Source organism: Acomys russatus, chromosome 24, assembly GCF_903995435.1.
Source record: "Acomys russatus chromosome 24, mAcoRus1.1, whole genome shotgun sequence".
NCBI classification, from domain to species: domain Eukaryota; kingdom Metazoa; phylum Chordata; class Mammalia; order Rodentia; family Muridae; genus Acomys; species Acomys russatus.
The window spans coordinates 47,854,997-47,872,609 of record NC_067160.1 but is presented as its reverse complement, the minus strand read 5'-3'; the positions used below and the strand labels follow the sequence as shown (position 1 = coordinate 47,872,609).

The window sequence follows — 17,613 nt, the reverse complement described above, 5'->3', positions numbered from 1 at the left end:
CTTTTTCACTGAAGCCCTCAAGACAGAGCAGGGGCTTTTTAAATAAACCACCTGGAAGTAGAGCTAGATGGCCAAAACTGGAAGACAAACACAGTATAAATACACACAAACATGGAAACACAGACCGACCATCTCCTTTACGTTGATTTGTTTTTAAGTTACCATACATTGAGCCAGTGGCTCTCAGCCTTCCCGGGGCTGCGACCCTTTAATAACAGTTTCTTGTGTTACGGTGAGTGCCCCCCCAACACCATAGAATTATTTTCATTGCTACCTCATAACTGTAGTTTTGCTACTGCTATGAATCATAATGCAAGGATCTGTGTTTTCCAATGGTCCAATAATTTGGCTCTGCCCCCACATGCCAAGGGGTCGCGACCCACAGGTTGAGAACCACTGGCATAGACGCTGCTACCCAGTACATTTGGCCGGCTGCTGCACTTGTATAGTGCAGATAGAGCAGGGGGGGATGAGATCACGTGACGGAGGGCTTCCTCACCAGTCCACTCGTTCTTGTCGGTCCTCCATGTTAGAACGCGATGGGCTGAGGAGCCTTGAGGTTCAGAGAAGGTGGTAAGACCAGACAGTGACGGATTTATTTTCTGTTGAAAACCGGGTCCTTGTAGTTCCACTGGTGGCACCCTCCTTCCCAACAGCACCCTTTCCCCTCTCCGCAGAACTTAACGCACAAGACTAACGGCCTGAATGCACCTGCCGTTCATTTCCTGCTGTTAGTCATAGATAAGAAAAGCTGTATTTCCAACTCAAGTCAAGCACCAACGCCACGCCATGTGTCCCTTCAGCACAGCACAGCCTCTAAGTGGTCAGTCTCGTAATTTCCTGGGGCTCTGAACGCGTGGCCACCAAGGTACCCATCGGCACCTTCTGCCTTCTTTATGCACAGAAGGCCGACAATGGCCTAATGGGGCCTAGCCTGCCAGCGGCTGCAAAGCCTATCTGTGTTACTTTAGAATCAGCGCAAGCAGGAAGGATACGAAGCCAAGGCAACAGCGCTCCCCACTCTGACCCAGGCCCTCTTGTTGCCAATACCCCGTTCTCTTGTATGTTATCTGATGGGCAGAACGTTCCAGAGTTTTCTTTACCTATGGCAAATTAATTTTGATATCAGCCTATATAGTATTTCCCCCAAACCCAGCATATATGGGAAATCACTGAGAATTTACACCTGATTACTTACCATAGCCTCGTTCTCCCATATTACAGGGCTCAAAGTTATAGGGAGAAATAGTATGTGTTTGCCACATTGGTGGGCTTTGTCTGATTCCTTAAGTTAAAATGAAGTGTTATTACTTTTTTTTTTTTTTTTTTTTTTTTTTGAGGAATTAGCCGGAATAATGCTGTCAGATTTAGGAATCTACCATCACAATTTGAAGTCAGACATTATTTCTAACCAAATTATACTCTTTTGTCTGCCAAGCTATCTTGACACTTTTAATATCTGAAGGCAGGCCTATCTGATAGTCCCAGCAATACTCTGGAGAGAGGATTTTAGTCGGTTTGTTGACAAGGAAATACTTGTTGAGGTGGCTCTCATCGTGCCACTCTGCCTCGATGTCATTTTTCTTGTCCTGAAGGATCCCCTTAAAGCACTCCCTGGTGAGATTGAGAATATGGATGGGCGTCCCTCCGAAAATGGCGGCATGGTAATAAAAATCTCCCTGTCCAAACGGGATGTACGCCGCCGACAGCTCCCGCCTCTCATAGGTGAACTCGTCAGGGCTGGCCTTGTACCACCAGGCCTGGAGCTGAGCTACCAACTGGCCCAGGGTTTCCACACCAAAATTGTCTTGGAAGACCTGATCCACATCCATACAGAAGACGAAATCGACCTCGTGCTGTATGTGGGCCAGGATGTGCTCGCCGATGGTGCGCATGCGCATCATGCTGATGTCCTGCCACCGCTTCTCGGATCTGATCTCGAACACTTGTATCGAATGCAGAGGGCTCAGATGTACCAAAGGCATTTTGGAGGCGTCGTCCATCATGACGTAAAAGATGACCCTGTGGCCAACCATGAAGTACCTGTTTGCAGACTCCAGAAAGTCTTCCAAGTAATGCTCAATGTACCTGAAACAGAGAGGGCCATGTTTAGCCACGTGCTACAACGCTCAAATGATCTGTGTTGTCATGTGGAGGGACACATGGTAGCATAGCACGCTGGCCACTCTCCACTAGCTGGTCACTCGGTGCTTGGAGAAAGTGGAATAGCTTCTCCCACTCCCACCTTGGCTAAGGACCGCACCGGGGTGCGCTCAGCCCTGTTCCTCTTTCTCTTGGGAGCTGGCCAGCCTGAGAGACAGGCATCTCAACTACTCTGCTTCGCAGCAAGCCTCATGCTAAGGCTCTGTCCTCATATTTAGAAGCCTGCTGTCAAAGAAGGAACTAGCTCTTGAATATTCCCCTCGAAAGGCCAGTGTTACTACGGCCAAGCCAAACACAGCGAGAGTATGTTGCCGGAGTCCACTGAGCGTTTGTAATTCAATTTTTTTTTTTTTTTTTTTTTTGGTTTTTCGAGACAAGGTTTCTCTGTGTAGCCTTGCCTGTCCTAGACTTGCTTTGTAGACCAGGCTGGCCTCAAACTTACAGAGAATGGCGCACAGGATGCAGATTTACTTCCACACTGCATGGTCATTCCACAAGCCTCCCATGGGCTGCCCCAAATGCCACTGTACCATCTAGATAGATGAATTATGATGTTATGAATCCACCCAAATACTAAACAATCTTGAATTTCACCTTATTTTAACTTTTTTTTTTTTTTTTTGAGACAAGATTATCATGACCAAGAAGAGACTTGATACCCTAAGAGCAGATACAGGGGGAGGAAATCCCCCTCAGGCACAGTCATAGGGGAGCGGGATAAGGGGAAAATGGGAGGGAGGGAAGAATGGGAGGTTACAAGGGATGGGATAACCATTGAGATGTAACAAGAATAAATTAATAATAAAAAAATTAAAGAAAAAAAAAAAAAGAGTATCATGAATACCATGCTGGTTTCGAACTCACGATGCAGTCAAGGGTGGCCTTGAGCTTCTCTTGCTCCTGCTTAGGATTCCAAGGCCATGCCACCACATCTGCAGTTTGTGTGGTGCCTAAGAACAAGCCTAGAGCATCACACATACTAATCAGTCATCTAAGCTACGGTGCAGCTCTGTTTGAACTCTTTTTTTGTGACTTTTCAAAAACAGCATTCTTTGGGTTCCGTGGTTAAGAGCACTGGTTGCTCGTAACCAGAGGTCCCGGGTTCAATTCCCAGCACCTACATGGCCGCTCACAACCATCTGTAACTCCAGTTCCAGGAGATCCAACACCCTCTCACAGACACACATGCAGACAAAACACCAATACACATAACATTAAAAAAAAAAAAATTTAAATAGCATTCTTTAGAATAATTCTGAATTCTGAGCAAACCCGAGCTTGAAGTACCAAGAGCACCCACACACCTCCGGTCTGGACACATGAACAGCTCTGTGACAGTTGGCACACGCTTACACTGATATAGGGCACGTCATTTACACTAACGCTCACTTTGGAAAGCGTGCATAGTGTCAGGTATATCCGCCACTTTTGTATCACTCAGAAGACTTTTGCTGTCTTGAAAATCTTCTAGGCTCTTCTTCCCCGCTCCCTCCCCTGCCCCCCCGCCCCCCCCCCCAGCTCCTCACAGTCAAAATTCTTTCCCTGAAACTATAGTTTTACCTCTTCCGGAACCAGAATCTGAAGTGGAACGGTGTGGACCTGTCCTGCTCAGGGGCCCCTTGCTCTGACGGGACACCAAGACCAAAGGCAACCTCGCAAAGGAAGGGTTTACTCAGCTTACGCTTCCACATTGCTGTTGATCATTGAAAGAAGTCAGGACGGGAACTCAAGCAGAGGAGAACACAGAGGCAGGAGCTGACACAGTGGGCTAGGGCCCTCCCCCATCAACCACTAAGAAAATGACCTACAGGCTGGCCTACAGCTGGATCGTATGAAGGCATTTTCTCAGCTGAGGCTCTCTCCTCTGGGATGACTGGAGCTTGTGTCAAGTTGACATAAAACTAGCCAGCACAAGAACCTTTCCAGATTGGGTTCTTCACTTAGTGACAAGTGACAAAAATTCTTCCTTGTTTTCTGTGGCTTTAGAGATTATTTTGTAGCAATGAATAATGTCCTATTGTTTGACTTGAGCAGTTTATTTTTCCGTTTGCCTTGCTTGCTTCCAAGTTTTAGCAGTTATGAATAACGTTTCTAAAAATATCTATGCAGGTTTTTGTGTAGACATGTTCTCAACTCACTTGGGTCAATTCCAAGGAATTTGATCGCTAGATTATGATAAGGGCATGTTTAGTTTTGCAAGGAGCTGCCAAAATTTCTTCCAAAGTGGCTGCGCCATTTTGTACTCCCAACATGAACAAGGGTTCCTGTTACTTCATATATTTTCCAACATTTGGTATCATCGGGTTTTTTTTTTTTTTAATCTGGCCATTCTAATAAATATCTCATGTCAATTTGACTATTTACTCATTCAAATTGACATCGTATTGATGTCTTTTACAAGCTCAAGTTCCAGCCTGCCTTCCAAATCACACTAAGGTGACTGCAGTATGAGGGAGAAGTCAGAGGGTCTTTTTCCAAACCGTGAACTTACACAAAGAATATGGATGGCTCAGAGTCAGTTTACTGAGCACACAAGTAGCCAATCACGATGTTCCGGATGCAACAGTGACTGGTATTCTGTTTTTTGTTTTTCTCTTGTTGTTGTTGTTGTTGTTTTGTTTTTCTTGATGCTTGGGTTGTTTGTGTGTGAAATAAATTGCACTCTTAGTGTTGGGTGCCAAGACTCCATGGCAAGAAGTCGGGACAGACTTCTGTACTCTGATCTTTAAGAAAAACCAGCGTGCCCTGAAGTTTAGGAAACAATTCTTGTGTGTGTGGGAGGTGGTGGGGTGGCGTCACTGTGACATCTAATGGAAAGTTTAAAAAGGTTAACTTTTTTTTTTTTTTTTTAATTCAGGTAGCTCCAGGCATTGAGATTAAAAAAAAAGACAAAGCAAGCTGCCACACCTCCCTCAAGGTCCAGGTGCACTTTCCCTAGGAGTCATTCTGTTGACTCCTAAGTGGTTTTGCTATTGTTGGTGATGTTTTATGGGTTTTGGAGACTGAGTTTCTATGTGTAGCCCTGTTGCAGACTTGCCTAGCTGGAAGCACAGCTTTCACCAGGATGTGGGAGGGACTCCCAGGGCCTTTTGTTGCCTTTCTGTTTTCTGGCTTTCTGCAGAGTTGTGATCGCACGATTGATAGCATTGTGGGACAGTGGGTAACGTTCTGTTCCTTTGGGGGGGGAACACCAGGATCAAATCAATGTGCAGAGTGGCTGTCTTATCTGTGCCTACACGGTCTGCTGAGCTGGGCCCTGACTCCAATCCCTAAACAATACAAATTCCTCCAGTGAAAGGTCAGGGAGTCAGCACACTGAGCAAAGTCAGGACTTCCCAAAGACAAGGACATCTGAGCAACTGTGTGTGTGTGTGTGGGGTGGGGGGTTTCCTGTGATCTCATCACAGTGTCTTCTTTTAGGTCCTATCTTGTCAAAGCTCAAAGTCAGGTCAACATGCTCCTACCCCTTTTGTACATGGCATGGGAGTCAACTTCCTGTTCGTTTTGTGGCTTTTTAAGAATAGAAACAACCTGAACAAGAAACAAAACCAGCAAGACTTTTCAGCAGGTAAGGGTAACTCGCTGCCAAACTTGGAGACTTCAGTTGGATCCCCAGAGCCCACACAGTGGAATGAGAGGGCCAACACCTGAAAACCGTCTTCTGACCTACTTGTGCATACACACGCACGCACACACCTTTTTAAAAAAAGTAGCACAGAGTGATTCAGAGCAGCCCACACCCACACTCTAATGTGTCTTACTTTTTTGGTAGCTCTCTCACAATCCTCACTTAGCCTTTTGTTGTTGTTGTTGTTTTGTTTTGTTTTTGAGACAGGGTTTCTCTGTGTATCCTTGGGTGTCCTGGACTCTCTCTGTAGTCCAGGCTGGCCTCGAACTCACAGCGATCCGCCTGCCTCTGCCTCCCAAGTGCTAGGATTGAATACGTGTGCCACCACACCCGGCACTTAGCCTTTCTTAAAACACAAACCGGGTGGTGGTGGCACACACCTTTAATCCCAGCACTTGGGAAGCAGAGGTAGTTCAAGGCCAGCCTGGTCCACAGTGAGTTCTAGGACAGCCAGTGTTAGCATATTGCCCCCAGGCTGCCTATCCACCTATGATGTCATTACCTACCAGCCATTAGGTGTGCTCCTTCCCAGGATTATAAAATGGGCAAACTCCCCTCCTCCCAGCCCCCTCCCCCACCCCTTCTCTCTTTTTCCTCTCTTCCTGTCTCTCTTGCTCTCTCTTCCTTTTCCTCTCTCTTTCTCTCTCTGTCCCTCTGGGGTGCCCCCTTCCCTCTCTCCCCATGCTTCTAACAATAAATTTTATGCCATGTATGTTGGGTGGTTCATATTTCATATTTAAAAGCCAGGGCTACACAGAAAAATCCTGTCTTGAAAAACAAAAATGAACAAACAAACAACAACAACAACAACAACAACAACAACAAAAAAGCCACCTCCTTGAAAATGCAACTCTGACTCAAATAAATAAATGAAAGAAAAAGAAAAAAAGAAAAGGAAACTTAACGTTTTATTTTGGGGTAAGCACTTCATTCAGTAAGGAAATAAAAACAGGTTATGCTTTATACCAATAACATAGCTTGACCTTCAAGTACGAAAGAGTACAATTTTCCTTCATGAAATGCTCTGAAGAAGGAAATGGGAGTTACTGTAACTAGTGTTAGCAGCTGGCATTTGAGGACTCCCCAGGAAAGCCCTGGAGGCCAGGGAAGAAAGAGTGGCAGGTGTGCGGTTAATTATGGGTTCTGGTGGCATTGAAGACCCTTTATCTCCTCTCTGGTAGGAATGGGTAGACTTACCTACTATTGATTTTTTTCCTCCTCAGCCTTCATTAGAGAGAGAAATCTCCTGTCTAGTAACTCAGACAGACTGCAGCCTCTGTGGGGCCATGGGTCCCCCTCACAAATACCTTGACAGTAGAACGAGAAAAAGTTCAAGGGCAAGACACTTACTTTCCCACAGCAAAGACTGTGAGCCCCACGGTGATTTTCTGTCTGGCATAATACTTTTCCAGCAGAGCTGTGTCGTAAGTGCCTTCCCACACAACTGGCGCCTTCCATGGGGTCACTGTCAAAACCTCCGGGCGGTTCCTGGTGACAAAACATACAACGCCATGAGTCAGAACACTTATGCTAAGGTGAGAGACTGGCTAAGGAAAAAGAGGCCAGGCAAGATCTCTCCGGAGCAACCGTCCATGAATCCTGATTCTATCTTCATCCGAAATGCTTGAGCAGAAGTGACATTTGTAGCAGGAGCACCGGGCCCAGGCACCGCGGAGGGCTGCCCAGGCACTGTCTTGGATTCTCATTTAGTGATACCATGAGGCACGGCTTATTCATGTAGCCTAGGCAGTCTCAACCTCCCTTGGTAGCCAAAGATCACCCTGAACTTCTGACTCTCCAACCTCCATCTTCCAAGTGCTGAGATTACAGGCATGAACCACTGTACCCCCTTTATGAAGAGCTGTGAATCCAACTCGGGGTTTCATGTATGCTAGGTAGGCACTCTGCCGAAAACCCACATCCCTGACACCTTTGCTTTTCTCTCCAGTCTGCGACTGACATACTTGGGTTGTTACTTGTCCCTGAGAATATCATCAAAGCTTAAGAAGGCCCCTAAGATGTGATACAGGGTGGGTGAGAGAACAAAGTCAGAGCCGAGAGAGAAAAGGCTCTTCCTGTCTGCCTTTGGCTGGAAAGAGCCCCAGACTAAGGGGCTGCTGGTGCTATCGGCATTGAAGACGCTCTAAGGGCATGCCTGTGCCCCTCCCAGAACTTCCCCAGCAGTCTGAAGCCAAGGCCTGGTACCAGCTAAGCGGGGGGGTGGGGGGTGGGGTGAGGATGGGGGGTGCGGACTTGTCTCCCTAGTAAGGGTTCTCACATAGTTCTACCAACTTGTGAAACCACACTGAAGGACAGACTGCTGTGGTGGCAAGGATGGGCCAGTGGTGGGCAGGACCACACACTTACCAGTTAAGTTACAGACACCTCTTACTTGGCACTTGAACCTAAATGGCCATCTGTGCCCCCAAAGATAGAACTAGAATTACAAGACCTGTATTTGTTACTTGCCAATGTGGACACACCAAATAACCTCCTTCCTCCTATTTTTACTATTCTCTCTCATTATGATTATGATTATTATACAGTGCTCTGCCTGGGTGTACATCTGCAGGCCAGAAAGGGGCATCAGATCACATTGTAGATGGTTGTGAGCCACCATGCGGTTGCTAGGAATTGAACTCAGGACCTCTGGAAGAGCAGACAGTGCTCTTAACCTCTGAGCCATCTCTCCAGCCTCTCTCTCATCTTTAGAACTTGTGAAACATCTGCATGTGTGCTATGCACACTGGCACGTATGTGACTGCAGTGTGTACGCACACTCAGGGCCGCTGTTGGGACTCTTCGCTGAGACGGGAACTCTTCAAGAGAGCCCAGAGTTTATCAGCAGGTCCGAGCCTAGGCAGCCAGCTTGTTCTGGGGAATCCGGTCTCCAGCGTGGAAGCGGTGGACGCACCAGCAGGCTGCCACACCCACCCAGCATTTTAAAAGGGTGCTGGGAATCGGAACTCAGGCTTGCATAGCAGAGTGAGGGCTTTGTACCCGTGCACCGTCTCTCCAGCCCCACTCCTTGTCTCTGAGTGTGTTGTCAGGGCTGCCCTGGGGTAACACTCATGACACCAGAGCCATTTTATAGATAGGGATGTCGAAGTGCCCAGAAAGAAGGGGACTCCGTGGAGCACAGCACAGCCATGGCTGGAAAGCAAGGCTCTGGCAGGACACCCTGCCTGCCCCCGCCACCCCCCCTCCCCGCCACACACATACACACTGCCCACATTTGTCTCTTCACTAGGAACATAAAAGGGACGAGGAGTCTTTTTCCATTACTCAGAAAGCTTGAATGAGACCCAGCACACCAACACAGGGAGCCAGACAGGTAGCAACAGTGACTGCAGTTAGAACAGGAAGCAGCAGAGCTCAGCAGGGGTGGAGTCTAGGCAGGAGCAAGGCAAAGACTCATCCTGGACCTTTGACTCATGTGGAACAGACTGAAGTAAAAAAGAATAAGTCCTGGGTGGGAGGACCACTCCTTGACCACGCTCGCTTTGCTTTGCCCAGCATTTGCCTGGTATTTACTAAGCCTCACTGGCTCCCAGAGCTGAAGTCCTGCCCTTAGATGGCCCTGGCCCTGACCTGGCCTTTGCCTGTGCTTCACAGGGGAAAAGCCACCCAGCAGGGGCTGGAAGGAGACTGGGGTACACCCTGGACCTCGGTGGTTGCACACACAGCCCTGCCGCTGCTGCAAGGAGCCAGGAGAAATGTTGCCTGCACCTTTCATGGTAGCCGGTGGGCAGGGTAGATGGCACGAACCTGGGCCTGTCATTAGCAAAGTAGCTACAGAGAGCCTGCTGGGGAGAGTGGGGAGCTGCCCACTCCCAGGCTCTGCTCTCTAACTCTTGAGGTGCATTCGGTCTCCCATCCTGGCCTGTATTGCCTCTGGCTGGCCTCTCTTTCTTCCTGCAACAGCTGGAAGGCCCTCCGCTTGGTGTCCTGGCAGGGCAGGGAAAGACCTATTGGCCACCTGCTCTCCTGGCCACCTGGTGCCTTGTGCCAGCTTGCTTGAGACCTCAGAGTGAGTCTCGGCTCCATCTCTAGCATACCAGGCGTGCCTGTTGTAGGGTGGGCACAGGTCTTCGGGGCTCCCCTCAGCCATGAGAGATGCTGTAGGGGACTCTGTACCAACCCTAGGCAAGCTTGTCCTTATCACAGGCCTGTGACACGTTGTATTCGTTATCCAGGTATGAGAAGCAAGGCTCAGGGAAACTTACTAGCGTGTCCAAGGCCATTATCACTGGTCATGGATGCTGACAATTACATATATGAATATGGAGCACTTTCTAGGAGACTTGGTTACCAAAGAAGGTTCTTTCTTCTGAGACAGGGTCACTGCTGAAGTCAACTGTATCCCCTCTGGTCATTAAAGCAATCTTAAGTGCCAGTGCTCTGAGCAGGAGTACAGGATGTTACATTACGTCAGCGCCATGTGCAAGTAACCAACTGTTTCCTATTTAATCAATCAGGAGGCTGCAACAGGGAGGTTAAGTAATTTGCCTGCAGTCACACAGCTACTAAGGGGGAACAGTGGGACTTGACCCCAAGAGAGTCTTTCTCTAGGGTCTAGTGCTTCGAGCTCCAGCTCCTGCTGTTCCTTAAGTGGACACTCATTGCCCTATTGATAAAAATCTGGTGAAACCCCAGATTTGCCTTGGTCCACTCTGCAGGTACCGAGGCATGTCGTCAGCGCTGAACTGTGACAAGCGTTTGTGCCGCTGGTGTCGGGAGCTCACAGGAGCCAGCTCTGTGGGTTGCTCACCTGTAGAGTGTTATCCTCCTGCACTCCGGCTTTATCGGGGGACTCGTTTCAAAACAAAAAGGGAAAAATAAATAAGCATACACAGACTCCATTTCTCAAAACCTGCGGTCCGTGAACGTGTTCTCCCTCACCTACCACAGCCTCATTGGCTGCGTTGTTGATTCTGCCTGTCAAGGAAGGACGCCTCAGTAGCTGTAACCGAGCCAACTCCCTTGGTTGTGCTTGTTGTGTAGGAGCAGGCAGCATTACACTGGTTCAATAAAAAGAGTGAGTAGGCCTGAATTTAATGTTTTGTGTACACAGGAGCTAACTACAGGACTTTCACTCCTGCAGTTAATGTCCTCAGCAGCCACCGCCAGCACCTACTGGCATGTCCAGTGAGGCTACAGAAGGGGACTGAGCCACTGGTCACTTAATTTATTTATACAAAGAGCCAAACTGAAGTTAAGCCCTGGCCCAGAGAGATGACACCTACTTCTTCCCCTTGAAAGCCCCTCAAATCCCATGGGTGCTCAACCCACCAGCCACTCCTTAGCTACATGGCCCCTCAGGCCCTGACTGGAAGAAATCCACTGTCCACTTTGGTCACTTGAAACGGAGAGCTTCCTTTGAGCCCAAAGACAAAACAGCACTATTAAAAATTAAAACTAAATTAAAAGTTGAAGCGTCCTGTTTGCCAGCAGTTAATTGTTCAGTTCCACTGACAATTATAGCATGTCCGTGACCCTTGACTGAGAAACCAGACAACAGCTTGGAAGTGCAGGTGTGAGCAAGGGGGTGGGGGTGGGGGGAGTGAGAGGAGACCAGCTTCTAGGAGGGGGGCCCTGTGCCTGAAGCCAGCACAGTCATCAAATCCCACAACCTCATCCCCCCCAAAGAAGCCACTGTGATACCGTCAACTGCCTTAGCCAGCATCACCATGATGCAGTTCTAGAAGGAAGAAGAGGTGGCAGGCAAGGCCACTCAACGCCCTTCCTTCTGAATGGGGCACTCAACACTGTCACCTTAGCATCCTCACATCCACCATACAGGGTGAAAGCTTCAAGGAAAATAAAGCCTTACCAGGGGTTTGTTCTCGGCTGAATGTCTCTACGCACAGGTACATTACTGGTATCCAAGGGCCAGCTAGAGCAAATATTAAAATTCTGTGAATGAGGCCAGCAAGATGGCTCAGCAGGCAAAGGCCCTTGCGTGAGACCTGACAGCCAGAGTTTGATCCCAGACTCCCACCCAGAGGAAGAACCAACTCCCACAGGTTGTCCTCTGCCTTGTCACACACAAATCAATGAATCAATATTTAAAATTCTTATGGATCACATAGGAGACTGTGTACTCAGACTGTAGTAACCCATGAAAGAGCCGACGGCAGCACCAATGGGGGATGGCTGTGGAGTGGAGAGAGCATGTGTTAAGAATCTGAGAGCAAGAATTGATAAAAGAATTAGACTGTAAGTGGACAAAGAAAAAAAAAAAAATCTCCCAGACTCGGAGTGAACTGTTTACTGAGATGAAAAGTGAGAAAGAGCAGGGCTGGATCAAAATTGAGAAATCCATGTGGGTCCTGTGATCCAGGCAAAGAGAGATGGCAGCAGGCAGGTCGATACAAGTCAGGGCACAGAAGCACGTGTGCCAAAGACACAGCCGTGAGAGCCGGGCTCTCCATGTTGTCTTACGCCAGGCTGGGGCAAAATGGAAAGTAGACTACAACGAAGAAGAGGATGTGATGCGTCAGTGCCCAGACACTCCTGTGGTAGGAAGAGGGAGAAGTGAGAAAGTATAAAGGCCAGGAGTGACCAAGACAGAAAGCAGAGGCCACGGTGTGGAAACATGCACACTCCACACTGGACTGGATCTGTGGCGGTTCACAGGAAAGGCTACATTGATACACAATTTTTTAAAAAAATGGCATTTAGTTACTTATTCAGTCACTTATTCAAGAAACATATTTTGGTACCTTGAGAAGGCTTTTTGTTTGTTTGTTTTGGTTTGTTTTGTTTTGGGTTTTTCAAGACAGGGTTTCTCTGTGTAGCCTTGGCTGTCCTGGACTCACTTTGTAGAGCAGGCTGGCCTCGAACCCACAGTGATCCACCTGCCTCTGCCTCCCGAGTGCTGGGATTAACGGCGTGAGCCACCACACCTGGCTCTTGAAAAGGCTTTTAATGTGATGGTAATTAAAACCAATATTTTGTGTGCATGTGTAGGTGTGTGTGTGTGCGCACACTCAAAGTGGAGACTAGAGAGCACTCTTGGGTGTTGTTTCTCAGGTGCCATTCATTTACGTGTATGGAGAGGGGTGGGGGGGGGCAGGGAGGGAGTTTCTCACTGGTCTAAAACTCACAAATTAGGATAGAGTGGCTGCCCAGGGCTACACTGATCCACCTGTCTCCATATTCCAGTGTGAAATTACAAGTGAATTCCCCTACATCTGGATTTTGGTGTGTGTGTGTGTCTGTGTGTGTTGTGTGTGTGTGTGTGTGTGTCTGTGTGTGTTGTGTGTGTGTGTATGTGTGTTGTGTGTGTGTGTCTGTGTGTGTTGTGTGTGTGTTGTGTGTGTGTATGTGTGTTGTGTGTGTGTATGTGTGTGGTGTGTGTGTGTATGTTGTGTGTGTGTGTATGTGTGTGTTGTGTGTGTGTGTGTTGTGTGTATGTGTATGTGTGTGTGTGTATGTGTATGTGTGTGTGTGTGTGTGTTTTAATGCATTCTGGAGATTAAGCTTGGGTTCTCAGGCTTGCAAGGCAAGCACATTATTGACTAAGACGTCTCCATAGCCCTCAAAGCCATACACATTTTGGTTTGTTTGTTTTTTGAGACAGGGTTTCTCTGTATGGCCTTGGCTATCCTGAACTCACTTTGTAGACCAGGCTGGCCTTGAACTCACAGAGATCCTGCCTCTGCCTCCCAGAGTCCTGGGATTTCAGGCATGCACCATCGCACCTGGCTCCAAGCCATATTCTTTTTACATTTGCTTGCCATTTGTTTCCGAGGGAAGCTGAGTAGGGCATGAGGTGGCTGTGGCCTGTTTCTTCCCTCTGCCCACAGTAATTCATTCACAGTGCAAATGTCACAGTAAGACTGCCCCATACTCTTCAAGAAGGTGCTCAGGGGCTACCTCTATCTGTCCAGGCCCCTGGACCTCATCCCCATCGAAGAGGCTTAGCAAAGCTGCAGTGCTCCCAACTTTTTACACTCATAGTGTCTCCCAGGCAGCTGCCCCACTGCCTAGCCTATCACAGGACACAGGCGGGATAGACCCCCGACTCTGGCACAGTGGCATGACTCTCCCTACTATCCTGAGAAATAAGTGGACCTGCCAGAACACACCCATTTTCTCCAGGGCCCAAGATCCCTCCCGAAGGATGAGGCAGTGCTCTCTCTCTCTCTCCTTCCTCTACAGCTGTTCCTGCTTCCCTGAGGGTTCTTTTTCTCCTCCAGCTCCTCCATCATTGAGACAGAACACATCCGGTCCCCGACCCGGATGCCCTCATCTACAGATCTCCCTGCTGCCTGTACTCTGATGACACCTCATCCTCCATCTCCAGCCAAGCTCGTGAGCACCTGAGTCCCTCCACCCAGAAGCTCCTTGACACCTGCACCACACAGTGCCACCTCCCAGCTGCTAAACCTCTGTCTGCTCCTCGCATCCCTTTCCTGGTAATGCCTAGCCATGCCACCACCACTCACAAGTCCATCACCCTGGGCGCTTCTGTTCTTAGTCGCTAAACCACATATTTCTCGTCAGTTGATCACATGACCTCAGTAACTGTGTCAAATACTAGCTTCACATCAACTGTCCTATAAGACTATGAATCCCCCCCACTTCCTCCCCCTCCTCCCCACCTCCTCTCTTTTCCTTCCTCCTCCCCCTCCCCCCTCCTTGTCTTCTTCATGCATTGGTCCTCACACATGATAAGCACATACTTTGCTACCGAGCTACACAACCCCAGGTCAAGGTCAGGAACTTCTGATGTGTACCATATTGTCCCCAACACAATACCTACCATAGTGTTTTCTAAAGCCATAATTCCTGCTGAGAAATATAGAATCGGTTGTGATTAAATGAATAAATAGTTTATATTACATCCAAATACGTACACATACACAGAAACAAAATTCCACGTGTGAATACTCATCTTGAGTGTGATGCACTTTGATAGTCTATCCTATTGTAGTCTTATGTGTGCATGCGTGTGTGTGGTATGTATGGAGTGTGTAAGCATACACATTCCACGACACACACGTAGAGGTCAGACAGGTGACCATCCTCACGCCCCACCATGTCTGAGGCAGGGTTTCCTACACCAGCCTGGCTGTCTGTGTTTCCATTTCGATGCAGATACACGGTCATCACTGCATGTGCATGCCACCGTAGTTGGCTCCGCATGGCTCCCAGGGGGCTGACCTCTAGTACTCACACTAGCACTCTACCCATTGTGCCAACTCCCTAGCTCTTGGTTTGTTTTATATAGCCAGTTTAGGCTCAATGCTTTGGGCTAGTGTCTGAAAACATGAGTGCCCAGGGAGCAGCGGTATGGCAAATAACCAGCTAATAAATCCTAGTTCCTGATAAGCATTTGTGTAAAGAGTGAATTCATGGCCCGATAAATCTCTCAGCTCGTAATATCTACCTCACAAATACGTTAACTGAATCTAGAGAGAGTTTTCTTGGCCCACTCCAGATTCTGTGGATTTCCACAGCATTCTAAGTGACGTGGAAGGCTCTTTTTGTTCAGGGTTTTGTGCTTCACCTACCACTGGCCATTTCCTGTCACAGTTACCACAGTGCTCAGTCTGTTCGGTTCAACGTACCCAGATCTCAGTTTCTTAGCCATAATAGATGCTAAGACACCCCACTTCTGCAGGCACCATGCTCAGCATGCCCCACGTGGCCTGCACTGGTCCCACCTCCGGCCAGCTCCTTCGGTGAGCCTTACTCTGCTCTTACTTTGGATTGAACCAGTCCCACAGCGGAGGCTCTTGAATACTGTTTTCATGTTTTTCCTTTTCTCTCCCTCTTTCTACGTCCTCTTCTTGATAACTGTGGGTCCTGTGTAGAAAGAGAAAACAAAACTGGTAAGCACAGGTGTCTGGGCAGTATGGGACTCTTCTATGCCTCGTGTCTCAAGGTAGAGCATGCATCAGTTTCATGGTACTGAGTGGACTGGGGCGCCTGTGGCACTGAGCACTGATTCCTAGGCACTGTGGGTAAAAAAATGCAGCGTTTGCCTCTCTGGCTACCATGCTGGTCAGAGGTTAGATGTCAATGACCTTGTAACCTTCTGTTATTTCAGGAGTAGGGGAGACTTTTTAGAAAAGCCCTCCAAGGGACATTTCTGTTGTTTGTCTATTCTGAAATTTAAACTTCAGCTTGGTCTTTCACACACACACACACACACACACACATCCTTTTATTTATTTATTTATTTATTTATTTATTTTTGGTTTTTCGAGACAGGGTTTCTCTTGTAGTCCTGGCTGTTCTGGCTTCACTTTGTAGGACCAGGCTGGCCTCGAACTCACAGAGGTCTGTCTGCCTCTGCCTCCTGAGTGCTGGGATTAAAGGCCTGAGCCACCTTGCCTGATCTTCAACCCTTAACTGGAGAAAGAAAAGGACACCGGAAGAAGGGAGGAAGGGAGGAGAAGAGGAAGGGGAGATCCTCAGAACTCCACTTGTAAGATAGATTCCTCCCAAACTGGTGAGATGGCTCATACAGTAAAACTGCTTGCTGTGAAAGCCTGACCATCTGAGTTTGATTCCCAGAACCCACAGCGGAAAGACAGACAGAGTTGTCTCCCAAAAGATGTCTTCTGAGCTCTATATGTGTGCTGTGGCATGCATGCACCTGCAATCATATATACACCATACACACATACACACACAATAGCAATAGAAATTAAGAACAACAACTACAACAACAAAAAAGATTTCAGTAAGGCAGGAGTGCGTGAGAAGGCCATGGACCCTCTGCCAGCATCATGAATGAATGAACTCATCCCGATCCCTTACTCATAGTTAAACCAGCCTGGAAACCACCAGTGCTTCTGTCTGCTACTTCCAGCAACCTCTGGAATTCTAGGAAATGAAAAAGAATATAAACAGGTCTAGAAAAGAAGGCGGTGGTTCCCGCTGCACGGGGTTTCCAAACTTTAAGGAGCAGAGTTTACTATTAAAAATGAACTTCAAGCTGCAGTTCATGAAACAGGGAGATGAAAAATCCTGAGCTAAAAGGGAGAGGACAAGCCTGAGGTGCCTCAGCTGTGCCCTCCCGGAACCCCTGAAGGATGAGGGGCAGGGACAATAGAACAGTGGGACCCTTCAGACACATAAGCCTGTGGTCCAGAACTCTGCTTGCTAGTAGAGTAATTGTGGTCCACACGCACCCCGTGTAAGCCCCACCTTTCTCCTCTGAAAAGGATGGTCGATGACCACCACTCCATGGAGGGTTTGGAATGCCCAGTGAGCAGCACACATGGGAGAGCTTGGTGAGCTTGAACGTGGCTGTGATGGAGGTGAACTTAATTAAAATAATCCACCTTCCTAACAGTGAGTGCAGGTGTGTAATGCGTGCGTAATACAAAGGCCGGTCGGAGAAAAATTCCAGTTGCCCAATCAGTGATGACTTCTGGAACTGTGAAGATTGCCAAAGGGGATGTTAGGAAACTAGTTATAAGTCCAGGACAGACAAGGCTACACAGAGCATCCCTGTCTAGAAAAAGAAAGAAAAGAAAAGAAAGGAAAAGGGGGGGAAAAAAGAAAGAAAGAAAACTAGTTATAAAAGCTCTTAGGCCCGACTTGAGATAATTTGGTCTCTTGGATGAAAGGGGTGGGGCTGGCAAGGTAACTCTAGGCATACAGTGTCAGGGATGTTGTTTTGAGATGGGGTCTTGGCACCTAGTTCAGGGTAGTCTCGAACTCACTAGCTCAGCTGTCCTTCCACTTGGCCTCTGGCTGCGATGACAGGCACACTGTGGCACACCTGGCTAAGAAACCCACTCTAGAGGTCATCTGCCTCCAGAAGCACCTGAGGGGAAGGGAAACCGGGGGGGAGACGA

The 17,613-nt window shown here is 48.1% G+C and overlaps 1 protein-coding gene across 4 annotated transcripts in view; it reads right to left on the bottom strand.

The window, feature by feature from the left end:
- Positions 1 to 1,329: 1,329 nt before the first annotated feature.
- Positions 1,330 to 17,613, bottom strand: part of Ggta1 (glycoprotein alpha-galactosyltransferase 1 (inactive)) — an 81,253-nt gene continuing 64,969 nt past the window's right edge. For 3 of the 4 annotated variants that reach the window (XM_051166163.1, XM_051166162.1, XM_051166164.1), the window contains 3 exons: positions 15,506 to 15,607; positions 7,142 to 7,279; positions 1,330 to 2,088 (listed from right to left, as the gene is read on the bottom strand). In XM_051166163.1, the coding sequence (XP_051022120.1) occupies positions 1,395 to 2,088; positions 7,142 to 7,279; positions 15,506 to 15,607 (934 nt within the window). In that variant the 3' untranslated portion in view covers positions 1,330 to 1,394. The remainder of the gene's footprint in view (positions 2,089 to 7,141; positions 7,280 to 15,505; positions 15,608 to 17,613) is intronic. The other variant, XM_051166165.1, reaches the window with a different exon arrangement.